Consider the following 20,516-nt stretch of genomic DNA (forward strand, 5'->3'; position numbering starts at 1 on the left):
ATGCGCTTGAAAGATATTGTTTGCAAGCAGTTATTTGCGACGTGCTACTGCAGTGCGATGTTGGCAATTTAATCAGCAAATTCTGCTAAATTCCCAAAATAGATGTTTTCGAGAAAATTGATTACGCCTTTACCATTGTTTGGTCGTTATAATGTATGGTTGTTTACATTTTAGAACCAGCGACACGTCGGGGTCAAGGGTGGAACTGGCGGCTCTTTATTGCTACCCCGACGTGTCGCTGGTTCTAAAATGTAAACAACCATACATTATAACGACCAAACAATGGTAAAGGCGTAATCAATTTTCTCGAAAACATCTATTTTGGGAATTTAGCAGAATTTGCTGATTAAATTGCCAACATCGCACTGCAGTAGCACGTCGCAAATAACTGCTTGCAAACAATATCTTTCAAGCGCATTCATCACCCACAATTTTACGAATAATAATTTTCACTTTTCTGCGTTAAGCCTTAAAACTGGTTCTGGACTTAGGTTGGCGGCTTTTCAATTTTACTCCCATTTGACAGCCGCCCTCCACCCTTGATTTTACTCCCATTTGACAGCCGCCCTCCACCCTTGTGATAAACGAATTGTTTAACGAACTGTCAAATTATTTGTTTTCACAAGTTGTGCGCGAAAAAAAAACAGAAAACCTCAAGCTGCAGTCAAAAAATTTGATTAAATTTTAAAAACAAGTTTAAATACGCGTTTAACTTACAATTTTGCTTCGTTCCCGCATAGTTAGACGTGATGGTCCGCTTGTGTTGCATTGCGCTTTGCCCGAGCGCGAAGGCGGACCGCGGAGTTGCGTGCTTCCCGTTTCCGCCGAACGAAGAGCTTCGCAATCAGTGGATAGAATTTGTAGGCGGCGACCCGAGCCGGTTCCGGTGGAAAACCAAATACGTTTGTGCGGATCACTTCCTGGAGCTGGAACTGGTGGAGATTGACGGCCAGAAGCAGCTGCTGGAGGGAGGTGAGTTTGGGTTGATTGGTTTTACGCTCGGATATTTTTTGGGGTGATATTTTGTTCAAACGTATAGTATGGGCGTAGCAAGTCGGGCGATATCTTCAGTAATCCCTAAAGATGTTCTTGAGAAATAATTGATCCTGATAGCTTTGCCAACATTTAACGACTCTATAGTCTTTCCAAAATCTATTTTAGAATTTTCTATAGAAATCCTTGATGAAATGTAACCTACGATTATTTTAAAAGTTTGTTCAGAGCTCGGTTCAGGGAAAGCTCTGAAAACACCACCAATACCTTATAGAAATTCTATCTCCCTTCTTGAATTATCAACTACAGAATTTACAACAAATAATCATAAATTCAACTGAACATTTCTCTAAGCATTGCCTTAGGCAGGGATTCTCTAAGAAAGTACTCCAAAGATTTCTTCAGTATGTTTGCCTTCTAGGATGTTTTTTGTAAGTTTCCTAGAAGGCAAACATACGGCATTTGTTTAGGAAATTTCCCTCTATATAATTTCAAGCAGGAATGGTTGCTTTCCTAGAATGAATGCTCGGATTATTCTGGGAATTACCCCAGGTATCACATAAAAATGAACGTATAAATATTCCTGCAAGAATTTCTCCAAGTATTTATCTGAGATTCCATCAGAAAATTTTCCAAGAATTTTATCTTGAAATTCTTTTTTTATAGTGATTTTAGGGATGCATTTGCCTACGGAAGTTAGCTTAATTATTTAAAGGATTAAAAAAAACTCAAAAGTTCATATACCTACTGCTTTGCGTTGAAAAATGGGTTCTACGAATTCAACCAGAAGTGGATGAAGGGTTATATATTGATTTCCTCTTAGGTTAGGATCAATCGTGTTGCGCGTCGCTCGCGTAGCACGATATGATAGTGTCGTGGATGTTGTACGTTGATCCAAATCACGTACAACGAAGTAACCTTGAATAGATTCAAATTAATCAAAGCGAGCGAGAATTTTTTTCCCTCCAGCCGAATATTCTAGAAGCAAAATGGACGGAAGCCGATTCAGCCTGCAAAAGCTGAACAACGCCGATTACTCAAGCTGGTGCTTCAAGGTGTAACTTCTGCTGGTCCGGGAAGAACTACGTGAAACTAGATGAGAAAACGGAAGCAGAAGCGGTTTGGGTCGCTGGAGATGCCAACGCTAGAGCTACCATCGGGTTCCTGATCGAGGACAATCAACACGCATTTATCCGAACGTCGAGAACCGCGAAGGAAGCTTGTACGGCGCTTTAAAAATCACCACCAGAAGGTCAGTCTTACGTCGAAGGTCTCGATGTTGCAGCGAATCTGTGACAAGCGCTATTCAGAGGGAGAGGATATGGCGGAGCACATTTTCGGCATGGAGGAGCTATTTAATAGCCTTGCGAATGCCGGACAGCAGCTGGAGGAAATAGTCATGGTCGCGATGATCCTGAGACCCTGACTACCGCCATCGTGAGCCGTTCGGACGATGAACTCACTTTGTAGCTTGTCAAGCGGCAACTTCTGGACAAAGCAGTGTAGCGGTCCGAGGCACTCGCGGCACTGGTTTTTCGGATCATTGATCAAGCATTTTCTTCGCACAATTTTATTTATTATTAAAAAGTCGTCACAATTCACTAGCTTTCCGCCCTTAGAATCGTTCTTAAGGAATCGATGGAGACACTTTCACTTTTCCCTCGATTCTGATCGCGTATGTGGGTGGTTCCACCAATTTGCCGAAATATACTTTATCCACCTTATATCACTATCAAACACTCTCGACCCGGAATGACCTGCTCGTCAATTTTGGCAGAAAATGCCCACTGAACTTTGAACGAAAATGTCGAATACAAAAAGTAGGTTTAACCCGAACGCCACACCTCCTGGAACGAACCGTCAGAACTGGGGACGTCGTACACACCCGGACACCTCCTGTAACGAACCGTCAGAACTGGGGACGTCGTACACACCCGGACACCTCCTGTAACGAACCGTCAGAACTGGGGACGTCGTACACACCCGGACACCTCCTGTAACGAACCGTCAGAACTGGGGGCCTCACCGCCAGCGGGGAACTCAATCTCCCAATCTGAAAATAAAGAGAGAAAAGAGAAAAGCCAAAACGAGCGTCGCTGTGGCTCGGTTAGTGCAGCCATGTGACCGAGACCTTGTTGGGGCGTTCAGTCAGCGCTGCTGGGTGACACCCAAACAAAATTAAAACAAAAACATTCTCCGGCATTGGAGCACGTTAACGAGCAACAAGCAGTAAGGTTCTTGTCTTCTGCTTACATCGCTTGTTTATAGTTAACCTAGTGAAAACCCACATCTGATGAAATCCACTAACTTGCGTGGAACATCATCGAAAAATAAAAGAGTTCTTTCTTAGATCAATGGTGATCATTGATCTTTCGAATTATTCAATACGGGGAGGGGAATGTTTCTTTCGGTCGGCAGGACCGCTACAGCAGCGAAGAAAAACGGTTGCGGTTTGGAATCTGCGATGAAAGTTGGACAAGGTAAGAAGTAGAAGCCTCTGGCGTGCCACTACTGCAGGAGAGTGGTCCACATTCAAAAGGAATACCGTCAGTATCTACGGGATACCGAGATGGAAACGAAGCCAGGTAAAACAGTGAAGCCTACATCGAGACAGGATAACACCGTGTCGTTTGTGTTTCTGGCCTGTGCAAGCGACACTGAAAACGGAGTCAAGCCTTGGATCGTGGACTTGGGCGCGACAAGCCACACCGTCGCGAGCCGAGAATTTTTCGTGGAGCTGCAACAGAGCGATGTGGAGCACGTTACTTTGGCCGACGCGAAGAAAGCGATTGTGGAAGGAGAAGGTCCCGGCGTGATTCAGTTAGTTCTACGACGACAAGGGTAAGCGAGCCGGAATGAAGCTGTTCAAAGCGTTGTACACACCCACGTTGGCGATGAACCTTTTGTCCGTTTCGTCGTTGGCGCAGAAGAACACAACTGTTATTTTTAACGTCAACGGTTGCCGGGTGCATGGCAACCGAACCGCTGTCATAGCAACGCTCAAGCAAGGTTTGTACTATTTGAAGCAACGAAGAGAAAAAGGATGACCCTGGCGGACGGGAATCATTCGAAGGGCTGCGTGCACGAATGGAATAGGAAGTTTGAGCATCGTGACCCCAATACCATTGTTCAAATGGAGAAGAAGCACCTGGTCGACGGTTTGCGCATTCGCAAATGTGAAGCAAACGAAGTCTGCGAGTGCTGCTGTGGGTAAAAGCACCCGTACGCCTTTCCCCAAGGAATCAAAATCCCGTTTTAAGGCGCCCTGGATCTCGGGCACACAGATGTATGTGGTCCGGTGGAAGTAACGGCGGTAAATGGAAAACGATACTTCATGACCACTATCGACGATTTTTCGAGGTTCTGCGTGCTGTACTCGCTGAAGGAGAACTCAAAAATGGCGGACAAGATTATCGAATTCGCAGAGGCGGCCAAGACCCAATTTGCGATACCGACAAGTAACTGGTTTGACCAGCGATTCCACGAGCGAACCCCGGAGCTACACCGTAGCAATCCAGTGTCCGGAAAAGGAAGAATGGCAGAAAGCGATGAAGGAAGAAATCCTGTCATTGCAGGAACACCGAACGTGGGAGTTGGCCACCCGGAAAGAAGACCGTTGGATGTAAGTGGACGTACAAGAAGAAGCAGGGCGAAAGCGGCAATACAGGGCGATACAAGGCCAGGTTGGTCGCACAAGGTTTCACCCAACAATATGGTTCAGACTACGATGAGGCGTTTGCACCTGTTGCGCGGCAAACCACCCTTCGTACGCTTCTGACCATCGCCAGCCGAGACGACATGGTAGTGCAACACTTGGACATCAAGACTGCCTAGCTATACGCCGATCTGAAGGAAGAAGTCTACATGCGACCGCCTTCAGGTGTGAAGACGGATGACAAGGTTTGCCGGTTGAAACGCAGCATCTACGGGCTGAAGCAGTCAGCACGTGTCTAGAACCGGAAGATAGACGACACTTTCGAAAAAATGGGATTCTATTCTTCGTCGTCCGATTCCTGCCTGTACGTGAGAGAAGAAAAGGGTAAGCTAAATTACATGTTAATCTTTGTTGACGACATGGTCGTGTGCTGCCATTCGAAACGAGAGTTCGAAGCAATAGCGAAGGCGCTGGCGAAATAATTCCAGTTTTTCAGACTAGGAGAAATTCGAACGTTTCTTGGAGTTCGCATCGAGAAGCAAGTCGGCCACTACACCCTTAATCAAGCCGGGTATATCAACAAAATCGTGGAGCGATTTGGGCACGAAAACGCGAAACCATCCAAAATTCCACTTGACCCCGCTTACGTAAAGCAAAAGTAGGAGGAAGAACTGCAAACCAATGAATCGTACCGCAGCTTAGTGGGAAGTTTGCTGAACGTTGCGGTCAACACGCGACCGGACATCTGTCTTAGTACTTCGTTACTCGGCAGAAAAGTATCGAAGCCAACCAACCCTGATTGGACCGAGGCGAAGCGGGTACTAGGGTATTTCAAATCGACAAAGCAGTTATGTCTCCACCTGGGTTCCAAACATGAAGATTTGGAATGTTTTGTCGATGCTGATTGGGCCGGAGACGAAGAACTTCCTGATCAAGTTCGGCGGTGGTCTGGTGAGTTAGGGCACGTGCAAGCAAACCTACGTTGCGCTTTCTTCTACAGAAGCTGAGTTCGTGGCCCTGGCAGAGGGATGCCAGGAACTGCTGTGGATGCGGAAGCTTTTGGAAGAACTCGACGAGCAACCAGGTTCTCCAATCGTTGTGTGGGAGGACAACCAATCCTGCATCAAGATGGTCGAATCCGATCGTTTACAGAAAAGGCCCAAACATATCGAAACTAAACATGCCTTTACCCGGGATCTTCAGCAGCAAGGCATCATCGGGCTACGTTATCTACCGACCGACCAGATGGAAGCCGATCTGTTGACGAAGGTTGGAGCGTGTAAAGTTGGAGCGACACCTGGATGCAAGCGGAGTCCGAGGTAATCTAGACGCCGATCTTTAACCGTTGACTTCGTTGAGAAGAAGTGTTGTACGTTGATCCAAACCACGTGCTACGAAGTAACCTAGAATAAATTCAAATTAGTCAAGGCAATCATGTTAAATTATCGAAATAAAATTTTCTTCAGTCTCTGTTCATTAATCAAGCAAACCAGTCGGTTTTTATTATTACTGCCATCTGCAACAGTGGCTCGCGGATCGCGTTAGTAGTGTTTGATCTTTTGATCGTATCGCTTGCTCTTGCGAGGGCGAGCGATGAACACTTGTTCGGAGTACAATGCGTTTATCGAATAATATCGCAACTACGGTTATGCGCGAATATATCATGCATCGCATCACCAATCAAAAAGATCTATCCTAGATCTTTACCTTCTACCTAACCCAATATCGTCCCCATGACAACTGTGGAGATACAGAGGCTTCTTCGGTCTCTAGAAGAGTCGTAAAAATTCAGCCAAATGATTCCCGATCAGTGCGAAAACGAACAAAAACAAACTCCGCTTGCAAGAAGCCAATCTGACTATGAGAACGAATGCGACGAGTAGAGAGTGGTGCAACACGCGCACGCATTCAGTTTCACTTACTGTTGGTGTCATTTCAAAATTTATATTTTACCTAGAGGCACTGAAATTTAAAATTGAATATACAAAATTACAGATGAATTTTATATTACTGGTGTAAGAAATCGGCAATGCGAAGCCTCCAGTTGATGAATCATGATTGTCTTTCAAGACAAATTGAATTTGTTGCCACCGAATTTCAGTAGATGGATGAGAATCAGTGTTAAAAAAGTTATAGTCCATTTAACGAGACGTTTTTGAACAGCTGATCGCTTGATTTATGAATGAAATTTTGACAGTAGCCGGTGTCGTAACGTATGAAAGTAACATCAATATCATCAGTGTTGTCGTTTCGTAAAATGGACAATTGAAAACTGAATGAACGTTCTGCCAGATTCGTGCATGTATTGTCAAAAATACATTCGCACAAAGAAGAAATCAACGATGACGGATTCCACTGAGCGTCGGCGTTGTTGACTGTATATTGAAATATGCAGACACTGGTCTCTAGTAACGATGGTTGTCGGACTAACATTCCTTCCCTTCTCCGTGAGGACATAGCCGGTGCCGTTATTGACTTTTCAATTTTGAGTTCTCGATTTGTGCACATTAAGAATGGTAAGCTAATCCCAAGCCCCATTTATTAAACCTCTGTGCAACTTCGATTGCTCTGGTCAATCATGGGGTAGCAACTACGAATTGTACGGTCATCTATGTTCATGTTCATGCTCAACAAATTAAAACCCTTAATTTTAGTAAAAGCATAACCATATCATTCAAATTTATGAAATTTGTAAGCATTTGGAGGATATTTGAAACTTTTTATGAAAATATCGAATTAGAGAGGTAAACTTACATGGGAAACTCAAACAGATCGCAGCGAGATAGGGAACATCGAGTTATAGAGGTATTGACTTACAGAGAGATTAAAGTATGCTAAATTGAAGGGACCGCGCATTCCATCGAGTTAGGGGAAATATTGAGATACAGACTATCGAGTAAGAGACAGTTGACTGTAACAATCACCATAGTTTTTATGGTGGTTGAATAAGAACTATGAAATTAATTGCCACCTTTTTATCCTGTTTTTTTTTCAGCTGTCCCAATGGTTTACTCTCCGGATGACGACGAAAACGACGAGCTGATGGATCGTAATGACCTGATGATATCGGGAGAAAGTAACTCGAATGCGGTTGCAAATGTCAGCACCAGTACGATTCAGGAAATACCATCGCCTCAACTCCATTCCCTATTCTGTCGGATCTGTTTGAAGAAAACATCTGATCTGATTCCCCTCAATTCAAAACTGCGCAATGACAACCTGGTGGATATGATATTGGCCTTCTCCGGATTGGTAATCGATACCGGTGGAGGTCTTCCGACGAAGATTTGCGCGGCCTGCGTTGGGAAGGTCGACTTGGCGTACAACATTCGGATGGAGTTTGTGCAGCACGACCTCACGCTGCAGAATTTAATCGATACCGATCAGCTGCAGATTTACTTCGAATTTTATGGAACTCGAACCAAAAAGTGGGGCAGTTCCAACGAAGCCTATCTGGACGGTTTGATGCAGGCTGTTAAGCAGGAAAAGGTAAGGCTTATTGGCTTTTTGGTAGGTTGACCATAACGTTATACAATATGGGCGATATGGGCTCTTTATTTCTTTGTTCTATTGCTCAGAATACCATCTAAAAACATGTTGCATGCTATTTTTTGATAAAATTTAAGAAATAATACTCATTGCATTTCACCCAATTGACGAAACCGTATTATACGTATATAATAAGCCGTGAAAAAGGTTTCTCAACCATCTTAAAATGGTTCGGGGTCTCATTACTTTCAGACATTATTGAAAAATGCGATATACAGCTTCGATTTAAATTGATGAAGGTCATGAAACAGGTAAATTCACATTGTGCTTTACTTTTTAGATAACCGTGGAACCTCAGATTATTCGAAATGTTAACTTTGATGTAGTTCCAATTCAACAAGCCGTTGTAGTGAAGACTGAGATTATCGATCCTTCTCCGATGGATCTAGTGGATAGTGGTAATGCAGAAGTAACTCAGTTTCCGGCGGAAGATGCCAAGACGAATGTCGATACCATGAGTTCAAAGCAAAATCAAAAACCGCCAAAACAAATTTATTCATGGAAGGAGCTCTGTAAAACGAAAGTGAAACCATCGCAGAAGAAAATGAGAGAACCCAACATCAAAGAAAGTCTTCCCGGTCCAAAGCTGGTTCCTCACACTTGCTATATTTGTAACACGGAGAACGAAAGCGCCGATGCTTTGGAGACTCACTTGGAGCAACATGTCAGCTCCGTTCCCTACAGATGCGATCAATGCAGCACCGAAGAGGTGCCCCAGGTACTCAAGACTCTGAGCTTCCTCAACCGGCATCTTCAGACCCATCTTTATCCGTACGTATGTGATTTCTGTCCGTTGCGGTTCCTGAGGCAAGGTACGTACGTTAGACATATGCAGGAGATGCATTTGTCCAGCGAGTCGGACGGATTTACGTGCGACTTCTGCGGTCAATTCTTCGTTCGGAAGCGTCTGTTTCAAATGCACTGGCACAAACACAAGGCGATGGAAGAGGGTGAGTAACTGTTTAAATACTGTAAAGGCCCCATATTCTGCGCACTTAAGGACTTTTCGAAATTCCAATATCAGCTGTAATTATTTCCACCCAGAACATATTACTCAGAATGTTTGAGAACAATTACTTATCAATTTTATGTAAGGCCTGTGTAAAAAATGCAACATTTTTTATCAAAGTGTAATTTTTTTGTCCGTGGGTAATAATTGATGAAAATCTGAGTATAACTAGATCGGAGTGTATTGTTTACATGTGCAAAATTTCATAACAATCGGTTCAGTCATTATTGAGATGACATCGAAACAAGGACAAAATTGCCGGAAAATTTTGCGCGCCGTCGTGGAAAATCCGACTGGGAGCATGAGATGGATTGGAAGACAACTGGGAATCACCCATCCAACTGTCTCTCGGGTGGTAAAATCTTTTAAGGAGTCCCAGACGATCGACCGACGGGCTGGAAGTGGAATAAAATTACAACTACAGCTGACCCTGTGAAGGCCCGGAAGGTGTTAGATTATTTCAAGCGTAATCCGAACCTTTCGATTCGCGACGCGGCTCTGAAGCCCAAGTGTTCCGACTGGTTCGTTCAGCAAACCATGAAACGAGCTGGGCTTCGTTTATTCAAGTTCCGAAAGGCACCGAACCGGCGTGATGAATACAACACATGGCTGCCAAATCCCGCGCAAGGAAGCTGTATCGAGAGTGATTAACGAAACCGAAATGTCTGGTTATGGATGAACATCAAGGCTGACGCAAAGAAGATACCGGGGCTGGAGTTCTACGTTGCCAAATCAAGCTTTGATGTTTCGGAAGACATAAGGAAGAAAAAAATAGACAAATTCGCCAAAAAATACTTGCTCTGGCAGGCCATATGCCAATGAGGTGAACTAAGTGAACCGTACCTTACAACGGGTACCATTAACATCGAAATTTACCGCACCGAGTGCCTCCAGAAGCGTCTGTTGCCCTTCCTGTGGTCTCACTGAGGCGAGACATTATTTTAGCCGGATTTGGCATCATGCCAATACGCGCGATCGACGTTGAATTGGTACAGAGACAATAAACCGCCAACCCCCCAAACTCACCATAAATTCCTCCATTGGAAAGATTTTTGGCTATAATTAAGGCCAAAGTTCGAAAATCGTCCAAGCTGTTTAAAAACGAGCTGGAATTGAAGAAAGCATGGATGAAAGTGACCAAATAGGTTGGCTCCAGCATTGCACAAAATGTGAAGATGTATCGAGGCCTAGCCTCAAATTTACGGGAGCTTAAGTCTGGAGAGCCGGACTCCGGGTTGGGCTGAGGGCTTGATCGGATGGTCACTCGCTGGTAAAGACCAATCGATCAACTTGAACCGCTGTCTGATACTCTTGATTTGGGGGTTTGAGTTTTGACTTCGTTTCATTTGCACCAGGAAAAACGTTTTTTTTTGCGTCGTCGCGTTGCCGAATTTTTTTTCGTTTCAGTTTGCACGCGTTATGAGTGCAATCGAGTTCGGGTTTTCGCGTCGTTGGAGTGATATTGTGCTTTTGTGAAATGAGCATGCTGATTAAAGTAGCTACATCAAGTACGGATGATCAATTTGGTGAGCTCGTTCCATGGTTTTATTTTTAATTTACAATATATTATGAAACGTATTTTTATAATGACGATGGTGGGAACGTTACTTAAAATGATTGATTTAACAAAATATGAACAGTTCGTCACTGTAAGTGTCGACTCGACATAAACTCTTGTTCGACGCTGATTTTTTGATGTGAGGTTGCATGAAACACATCACATCATGTGAATCCTGATCATGCAGCTATGATTCCTACGCACTAACAAAACTCCAGATGCAGAGGTGATCTTGGTCTCTAGTAACAATGGATGTCGCACTAACATTCTTTCCCTTCCCCGATGACCGTAAGGACGTGGCCGGCGCCGTTATTGATTTTTATTGTTTGGAGTTCTCGAAAGTGTACATTGAATATGGTAAGCAACTCCCAAGCTACATCTATTGGTTCCTTGTGCAACTTCGATTATTCTGGTCAATCACGGAGTAGCAACTACGAATTGTACGGTCATCAATGCTTATGCTTTATGCTCAAAGCCTACTGCGCGGCCTACTGGGCAATACAACGTTTGTTGGGAAAACTAGTTATTATATACAATTTTTTATGAAAAAAAAGGCTTCGTTTTTAGGGAATAAACTAAGGATTACTTTCAGGAATTCATTCGGCAATTCAGCAAACATCTTTCTGTGATGTTTTGTGATGACTTTTATTTTAGTTTTGTCTCTTAAAATCAGCTGATGCATAAATTGTGATTATTATTATAATCTTTATTAAAGAGACTTTCAGCTCAGATCGTGATTCATTTATAAATTGTGGATGATTGAACTGTGTGGGGCGATTGCAACATATTAAATTCTGCAAGTTTTTTAGAAAAGAGCTCAGAATTAGAAGCTGCGCAGGATATAGCGCTGTCACGGTAGTTCAATCTGTTCTAGTTTTAATCGTTTCTCTATCTTTTTTTTGCACAGGAAGATACAAATGCGAATACTGCGGAAAGTCGTTTGGCAATGGAAGTCTACTTAAACGCCATTTGCGCACCCACACCGGCGAGAAACCGTACCAGTGTAAGAAATGCGGAAAGCAATTCAACCACCTGTACAACTTCAATAACCACAAACGAATTCACATTGGCGAGAAGGGTTACGTATGCGAAGTTTGCAACAAGAGCTTCCTCAACAATACCAGCTTGCGATCGCACATGGTTACGCATTATCCAAACGATCCGCGATACTGTTTTCCAGGCAGGCGGCCCGGCAAACCCAGCACCCAAAAGGAATACGCTTGCAATATCGGCAACTGTACCTACGTCAGCAAAGTGTATCAGACCTTCATGCAGCACCGTGCATATCACCTTAAAAAGTTCCAGTGCGACATCTGTGGGAAAAAGTTCGCGATGAACCACAAACTTACCCACCATAAGGCCTATGTGCACGAAGGGAAGACACCCCAGTACAAACTGCTGTGTCCACTTTGCGGCAAAGGGTTCCCCAGCAAGCAAAAGCTGAACAAGCACATAGACGTGCACGAGAACAACCGCCGTTACAAGTGCCAGTACTGCGAGAAAGCTTTCGTGTTGAAGGAAAACTGCAAGGCACACGAGCGCATCCATACCGGTGAGCGTCCGTTTTCCTGTCGGGTGTGTACGGCCGCGTTCATCACCACTTCCGGGAGGAAAAAACACGAGAAAACGCACAGCGAGCTGAATGTGCCCCAAGCGGAAGGGGAAGTTGAAATGGAGGGCCGAGCTAAACTGAATGAGGATTGTGAATAGTAATATGAAGCAAGCCAAAGCTAAAGGTTCGTATTGTAGCAAGTACTATAACATAGACATACTTTAGCAGTTGATCACTAAAACATCATCTAAAACTGATTTGGTATGTGAATAAACATACTTATTACAAGAGCTGTAGTACGAATTCAATAAGGCTTAGTTGAAGAATTTAGAGTAAGAATGGCGATGGACATTATGGATGGTATATACAATGCTCATCATACATACAGAATCTTAGCCGTGTGTTTGGTTAGAGTCCGCGGCTTCAAAGCCGTGATGGAAATTTCCTTGACTTCCCTGGGCATAGAATATCATCGTACCTGCCACACGGTATGGACGACCAGTTTGACGTTTGAGCGGTGCCGTGTTATTTACGTGACCATGGCAACAAGTGAATTCGGCACCGCTCAAACGTCAAATTGGTGAACTCGTGCATTGGTCCATAGTGGTTATGACGCTCAATGGACCGATGCACGAGTTCACTAATTTGACGTTTGAGCGGTGCCGAATTCACTAGTTGCCATGGCCACATAAATAACACGGCACCGCTCAAACGTCAACGAGTGAACGCGTGCATTGGTCCATAGTATGGAGCGATGCACGAGTTCGCTAATTTGACGTTTGAGCGGTGCCAAATTCACTGGTTTCCATGGTCACATAAATAACACGGCACCGCTAAAACGTCAAACAGTGAACCCGTGCATAGGTCCATACTCCATGAACCGATGCACGAGTTCATCATTTGACGTTTGAGCGGTGCCGTGTTATTTATGTGACCATGGCAACGGGTGAATTCGGCACCGCTCAAACGTTAAACTCGTGAACCCGTGCATCGGTCCATTGCACTGTGACGTCACGCATCAATTTTGACAGGTACTGGTCCTGTTGTTTACAGTTTGGACTTAGTACTTTTTTCGAATCATTCTTAATTTCGTGAAAGTTTGTTGCGAGGAGAGGTCAAATCCACTGCAGATACCCACGGATCGTATTATTCTATCTTCCTACCGTGGAAAATTGTCACCATCAGCATGCTGGTGATAGAAATGCGAAGATGAAAAAATGATGGAAAAAACGACCAAGTCCGAAACGTAAACAACAGGACCAGCAGCTGTCAAATAAGTGAGGTTGGGCTCGTCGTATGCAGCGCTCTATGGGTGCCCTAGCAGAGTGGTTCAAAAAATCGTTTTTGCTCCACACCGCTCATTCGATTCTAGATCAAATTCAAATTTGGCTATAATTCGGGACTACGAAGCTGCTGATGTTTTCTTCGGTTTTCTGTGAGAAAAACAAGGAGAGATATATTTTTTGCTTTTTTTTTCACGCACACGGTGAAAGTTCCTTACGAAGTTTTCCATAAGTGCGAGTGCTTTGTAAATCTCTTTTTGTTTCGTAGTCGCGAATTATTGGACTTTTTACCAATACATGTATGGTTCTTAGCTGTCAGTATCATTCTTGTTTTGGCTGGGTTTGTTGCGTTCGATAGCGAACGAGCAAGATTCTAGATATTCGCTCATTTCCGACTGCGTGGATAAAATGGATTTATTTCAAAAATGATTCTTTCAGAACAAAGAAACATTCTTAGCATTTATAAATGACCAACACTACAATAAATACAGATTACATAAGTATAATATGGGATAGTATGACGCATGACTAAAAAATAACATTATATTAGCAAATTTCAGAAACTTCAACTGAATAAACATATGCCAACAGAATCAGCAGCGGCTGGAGCTGTATGCTCCCATATTTTAAACTTGGATTACAAAATCTCTGCTTCTATACTTAAAAAAAAAACAGTCGATTGGCGAGGAATCGACATTGATTTTTAATTTGCAATGATCGATTTCCATTACTCTCTTCGCATTATTACAAAAAATAACGGATTATCCTTTGCATCATGAGCTAGAAACAATGCGCAAGTATGAATTTTTATGAAGTTATAAGCCAGAGAGAGGATCGATGAAATTCTTAAAGTTTTGAAATATGAAAATTCTTAATTAAAATAAATGTTATTGAATTACGAAACAAATATCAAGATATAAATTCCCAGGAAAAATAAATTTTTGTTTGTATATCAAACATTTGTTGTCGTACACGGCATAGTAATGTTTTCATTCAGTGCTGTAAAATCGTTAACAAACTATTCAGAACACAAACGAATTTAATATGGAGATCATCACGAATAACAGAAACAGCTGTTCTATCTGTTTGAAAAATGACATTTCGTTTTGATTGACGCTTTCACTAACATCCTCATATGCTGTCAAAATATTGCACCGAAACCGTTCTATTTTCCGGTGTCAATTGTTACACTCGCACGGTGCACCGTCGGGAATAATCGAAAACGACATCAAATAACCAAAACGGCCGCTATGGAAATCATAAATAGCGCCACCGTAGCCACCGTAGTGTGTTTGACAGAACAGCAATGCTGTCACAATGTTAAATCCCATATCAAACGTGTGAGAATAAGGGCGTAAGTCGCATGATCGATTTCTCTTCATCGATCCTCTCTTTTGTGAATAAAGGTGACAAGAAGCGGGTTTGTTGGCATTTTTTCACTTCAGAACGCTAGGCTGCGATGCAATCTTGCGTCCTGAGGTGAAAAAAAGTTGACAAACCCGCATTTTGTCACCTTTATTCACAGAAGAGAGGATCGATGAAGAGAAATCGATCATGCGACTTACGCCCTTATTCTAGCACACGCTTGATATACAGTGGCGCCTTTGTTTTGATGCGGTGAGCACTTGCAAAAACTACCTTCAATGGATCATTAAAATAACCAAAACGGCCGCTATGGAAAGCATAGATAGCGCCACCGTAGCCTTGTGTGTTTGACAGAACAGCAATGCCGTCACAATGTTAAATCCCATATACAGTGGCGCCTTTGTTTTGATGCGGTGAGCACTTGCAAAAACTACATTCAATGATCCATTGAGCTCTCGCTGAGCGGTGTCACGAACAGGTGCGCAAATTTGCTGGTTGAAAATACTGCCGTTTGATTTTGCTGGGAACAGCTGATCTTTGTTATATTTTCAACCAGCATTCTTGAAATAATGTTGGTGACATGTAACGTGTATGTATTGCCGCGCGCTCACCAAATCGGAACGCGCGTGTGGGACACGCGACGTTTGACTCGTTCCCGACATATCCGTCTTTATGACATGTGTGGCGCTGCATTCTTACGATGTTCATGTACACAGCGCACTATTCAAATATTAGTCGCGACACTTGAAGATTGAGAAAAACATATATTAAAAAAATGTTTGTCCTTATTTCTATCGGACCCATAATACACGAGCGCAGAAACCACTATGATCCATTAATCATATTGTATATATATATATATATATATATATATATATATATATATATATATATATATATATATATATATATATATATATATATATATATATATATATATATATATATATATATATATAAATATATATATATATATAATACACGAGCGCAGAAACCACTATGATCCATTAATCATATTGTATATATAAACATATATATATACAGTCGACTCTCCACAACTCGATGTTCTATAACTTGATATACTCTATAACTCGATGGATTTTTCGGTCCCTTCAATTTTCCATACATCGTGCTCTCCATAAGTCGATATTTCTATAACTCAATATCTCCACTAGTCGATGTCACGTGAGAGGGAAATTTCTCTCCATAACTCGATATCTATTTTAAAATCTTTTTTATTTTGGGAAACGTGGTCCAATTCTTGTTTGGAGATGAAAAAACACATGCAAGTTGTAATAAAAGTTGAAAAACATGAAAATAAAAAAATATATTGTCAGTCAAAATAATATGATTTTTTGAGCATTTCGAAAAAAAAAATCAAATAATAGTTTGTAAAGTACAATCAACAAAATAATATTATTTTCTTACAGAGGTGATCATTTATGCATTAGAAATACAGGATTTTGTTTCATCGATTTTGTGACTTTTTGTTTCGGTACATTCTATAACTCAATAATTCTATAAGTCGATGGTCCCTTGAATATCGAGTTATGGAGAGTCGACTGTATATATATATATATATATATATATATATATATATATATATATATATATATATATATATATATATATATATATATATATATATATATACGCCTCATACAAAACTTTACTTTTTTTCAAACAAAAAATGTTATGGAGGGGGGTAGGGAGTTGAAAATGTTCAATTTCAGCGTTATATATATATATAACAAATACAGCGGGGATTCGCTGGTTGGAACACGACTGCCTTCCATCTAGCGAATCCGCCCGTTAGTTGGAACGACTGACAGCTGGTGAAAATGCTCCACACTAACGCTTCCGGAGAGCAAATCGTCACATAACGCACATATACATACGCATTTCAAGCGTATGCTAGAATAAGGGCGTTAGTCGCATGATCGATTTCTCTTCACCGATCCTCTCTTCTGTCATAACACCAAAAATGGTCATTTTTGATACCCACCCACCCCCTCGTAAGGCATTTTGTATGGATATTTTAAAAATTTTGTATGAGCTGTAACATCTTAAGGACACCCACCCACCCCCTTCAGCGTTATGAAATTTGTAAATGGGCCCTAACAAACCCGCATCTTGTCACCTTCATTGACAGAAGAGAGGATCGATGAAGAGAATTGTGACCTACACCCTTATTCTAGCACACGCTTGATTTGTTCTATATATGGAGACTTCAATGATACGGTGCTCAGACGTCAAAGTCAGTTGGACATTTTCTGTTGACATTTGAGTGCTTTTTAGTTGGAATACTTTCCAACCAGCGAACATCCAACCATCGACCATCGAACCATCGGTAGGGTTAATATATCGCAAACAGTTGCTTCTTTGTTAAACAATATCAGTGCTAGAGCATTAAACCATTTCAAATTATTTGTGTAACGAACAACAAACAGTGACAATATTGGAAAGTGTCCAGATATTGAAAAATTGAGGGAAACAGTAAAAATATAAAATTATCTATTTGTTTTTAATTATGAAACGTGGTTTTACGGCTAACCAGCCGAGTGGAAGTTTAACAACTACCGAAAAGCTAAACATTACATATAATTTGCAATTGGATTAGATGGACAAATTGATGTGAAGATTTGCGAAAAAGTTACACGTCTTCTCAGTGAGAATCGAACTCACGACTCTAGTTGGGGCGCGTTAACCACTACGCCATGAGAGGACTCATGAACGCAGAAGTTAACCTGAATTCGATTTCAGCTCAATAATCACGTGGTTCTTTTTCGCAAAGTGCACCTCTTTCGGAAGAATTAGATGCCCATCCAAACACAACGCTTTCTATATATATCCAATGCCTAGCCCGAGAGCAAAAAACAAAAAAAAAAAAAAAAAAAAAACAATGCGCTCTCGGGCTAGGCATTGGATATACCGTCGATGGGGGTGACAATGGGTCTAGGGGGTGAGATTGGGTCAAAACGGAAAAATATGTTTTCTGAAATATTTCAGCAAATAACGCTGATATTACTAAAATTAATAATTCATATGTTAGGGAACATATTATTACACATAATTCATAACAATATACATTTTTAGAAATAGTAGTTTTTGTGTACTACATCAATAAACTTGCATGTTGAAACTAGATAAAATTTACAACATTAAATTTCTCCTGTACAAAGTATCACGCATGTACTCTAGCCTCTATCGTTGTGTTAGTAGAATGTTGAAAGTCTTTTCATTACACATCACAAGTATTTTCCGGAATCTGTTTGATTTTCCCACAAAAAAATATTTTTTTTCGGTACGATGTCAAAAACATTGAAAATGGGGGTGACATTGGGTCAAGCAAGAACGATAGTAAATGAAATTCCAAGTCCATTTTTTTGACATTTTACGGTGCCGGGTGTTCTCTTTTTTCATTAAGATGTGTTTATTCTTTCTATATACAGAATCTCTGAAACATCAAACAAGTCTACTTGAGTATTCCGAGCATTGAATAACAATACAACGCATTTTGACAACTTCTCAAACCAGCAACTGTGTTTCGTGCGCAGCAACATCGTAAATTTTTATCAAAATGGTTTTTTTTTTCTAAATTTAATTGTTTGTCAGTGTTTTCATATAATAGAAACATCTCACGGAAGTACAAATGAGTTGGATCGCTGAAATACTGGGATTATGACGTCAACTTCTGCCTGAAATTTATTGATCGTGGAATGTCCCAACGAAATTTAACTCTTTGCGAAGGTTTAAAATAATCACTGTTTCAATACCCCTGAATGGGCTTTATAGCAATGGGGATGAGACTTTGAAGACAATTTGAGGGAAAAACCAAGAAAATTTATGTAAACTTGACGATAAATGTTGGGTTTACATATTTTTCCTCATAGCTCTTCAATTTTCTGTATAATTTTTCTTTTAAGTGGGTTTATCATACATGTGAAACATCTTAGATATCTTTTCGTCTTGTTTGCATCGTTTTTTATCAATATTTTTCAGTTGTGAATGGTTTTGAAATCATATTCTCAAAAACAAGTTATTTTAATTACAGTGACCCAATGTCACCCCCTCTATGGGGTGAGATTGGGTCATTTTTCATTCACTTGTGGTGCCGCTGTGAATAAATATTTGTCTTTAATTTTTTGAACAGTTGTTAATGTACCATCAAAGTACATACACACCAAATTTGAAGTTTATTGGAGTTAAATTGCGATAGTTATTCAAAAAATAAATCGCACATATCTCTTTTTGACCCATTGTCACCCCCAACGACGGTATATAGAAAGCGTTGTGTTTGGATGGGCATCTAATGCTTCCGAAAGAGGTGCACTTTGCGAAAAAAGTAAGAGGTTGTTTCCGAGATACGACCGCCAAGTTGACGTTGGATAACGTTAGCTTCTTCTATTTCCTAATTTAGGACCGTCACGAACTTATGAAAGATTTACCTAGAAATCTAAAAATCTAATCAATTTTCAAACTATTTGTTGCATGTCAATTCTGATCTATTATGGATATTGAGTGTTATTATTTGGTTGGTTCGGTTAACACCGATAGAACCGGTCGATGGAAGAAGAAGCATGGGCGGTAACTTGCTCTCCAAATAAACAGAGAAAGAGTTTTGGGTGATCTGTTTGTAGTATGAAAATGATGTCCGTAGTAGGGAATGCATCACCAAACTCGCAACTAAACAATGATCATGACTGCGATAATTGACAAGAAAATTATGAATGAAATGGATCACTTGTGAAATGCGACCGTTCCTTATGAATAATCCCAGAGATAATCATATTCTTTAGTCCTTACATTTAATAGATGGAAATAATATCCTTAGGGGCCATCCATTTATTACATAAAGGTTCATGGGGGGAGGGGGTTTCAGATTTCTCACGCGCCATACAATTTATATTTTAATTTATTTTTATTTCTATACAAAAATCAAAGGGGGCTGTGTACAAGACCCGATTGCATAACATTAACTACGCTGCGTCCTCGGAAACAGCCTCAAATTGCCGTATGTCAATTAATCAATTATAGTATGATGAAATGAGATGAATTAAGAGATTATAGCAAGTATGTGGTAAACACATTAGGGAATATTATACAAATAACTCTTTAAAACACATTTGTTGGCTCTGAAAAGGGCCGATTGAATTGTTGAATTTGCGTAACACGGACACATTTTGACGGCGCACTGGTTTCAATCCTCCTCGCCCGATGAGATTTACGATGCGCATGACGATGTGCGCTTCAACAAGCGGCTTTGGTCGATTTTCTTCAGCCATCTCGTACAACAGCTTGCCTCTGGTAGCGAGGAGCTGAGCAGGTTTGGAGAAGCTCTTACCAGCTCGAAAGCGAAAACAGAATGAAACCAGATTCAACGAAGGAGGGATGCTTTATACCCTTAGAATAGCAGATGATGCTCCTCCTTTCATATTCTTCGTTTTCTTATCTGGGAAATAGGCTATATGAAACTGATGTCTGGGTAAGGGATGTACAGATTAGCATTATGCTGTTATTGCAACCCGACGGCACTGCAGCAGCATCCTCGG

At 41.3% G+C, this 20,516-nt stretch overlaps 1 protein-coding gene across 1 annotated transcript; it reads left to right on the forward strand.

The window, feature by feature from the left end:
- The first annotated feature begins 608 nt into the window (after positions 1-608).
- Positions 609-12,604, forward strand: LOC5577120 (zinc finger protein 14). Its single transcript, XM_001663165.2, has 4 exons — positions 609-972; positions 7,644-8,137; positions 8,478-9,147; positions 11,672-12,604. The coding sequence occupies exons 1-4, from the start codon at positions 750-752 to the stop codon at positions 12,472-12,474; spliced, it is 2,190 nt and encodes a 729-aa protein (XP_001663215.2). The 5' UTR covers positions 609-749; the 3' UTR covers positions 12,475-12,604.
- The last annotated feature ends 7,912 nt before the right edge of the window (positions 12,605-20,516 follow it).

This window comes from Aedes aegypti, chromosome 2 (genome assembly GCF_002204515.2).
Source record: "Aedes aegypti strain LVP_AGWG chromosome 2, AaegL5.0 Primary Assembly, whole genome shotgun sequence".
In the NCBI taxonomy this organism is placed as follows: Eukaryota; Metazoa; Arthropoda; class Insecta; order Diptera; family Culicidae; genus Aedes; species Aedes aegypti.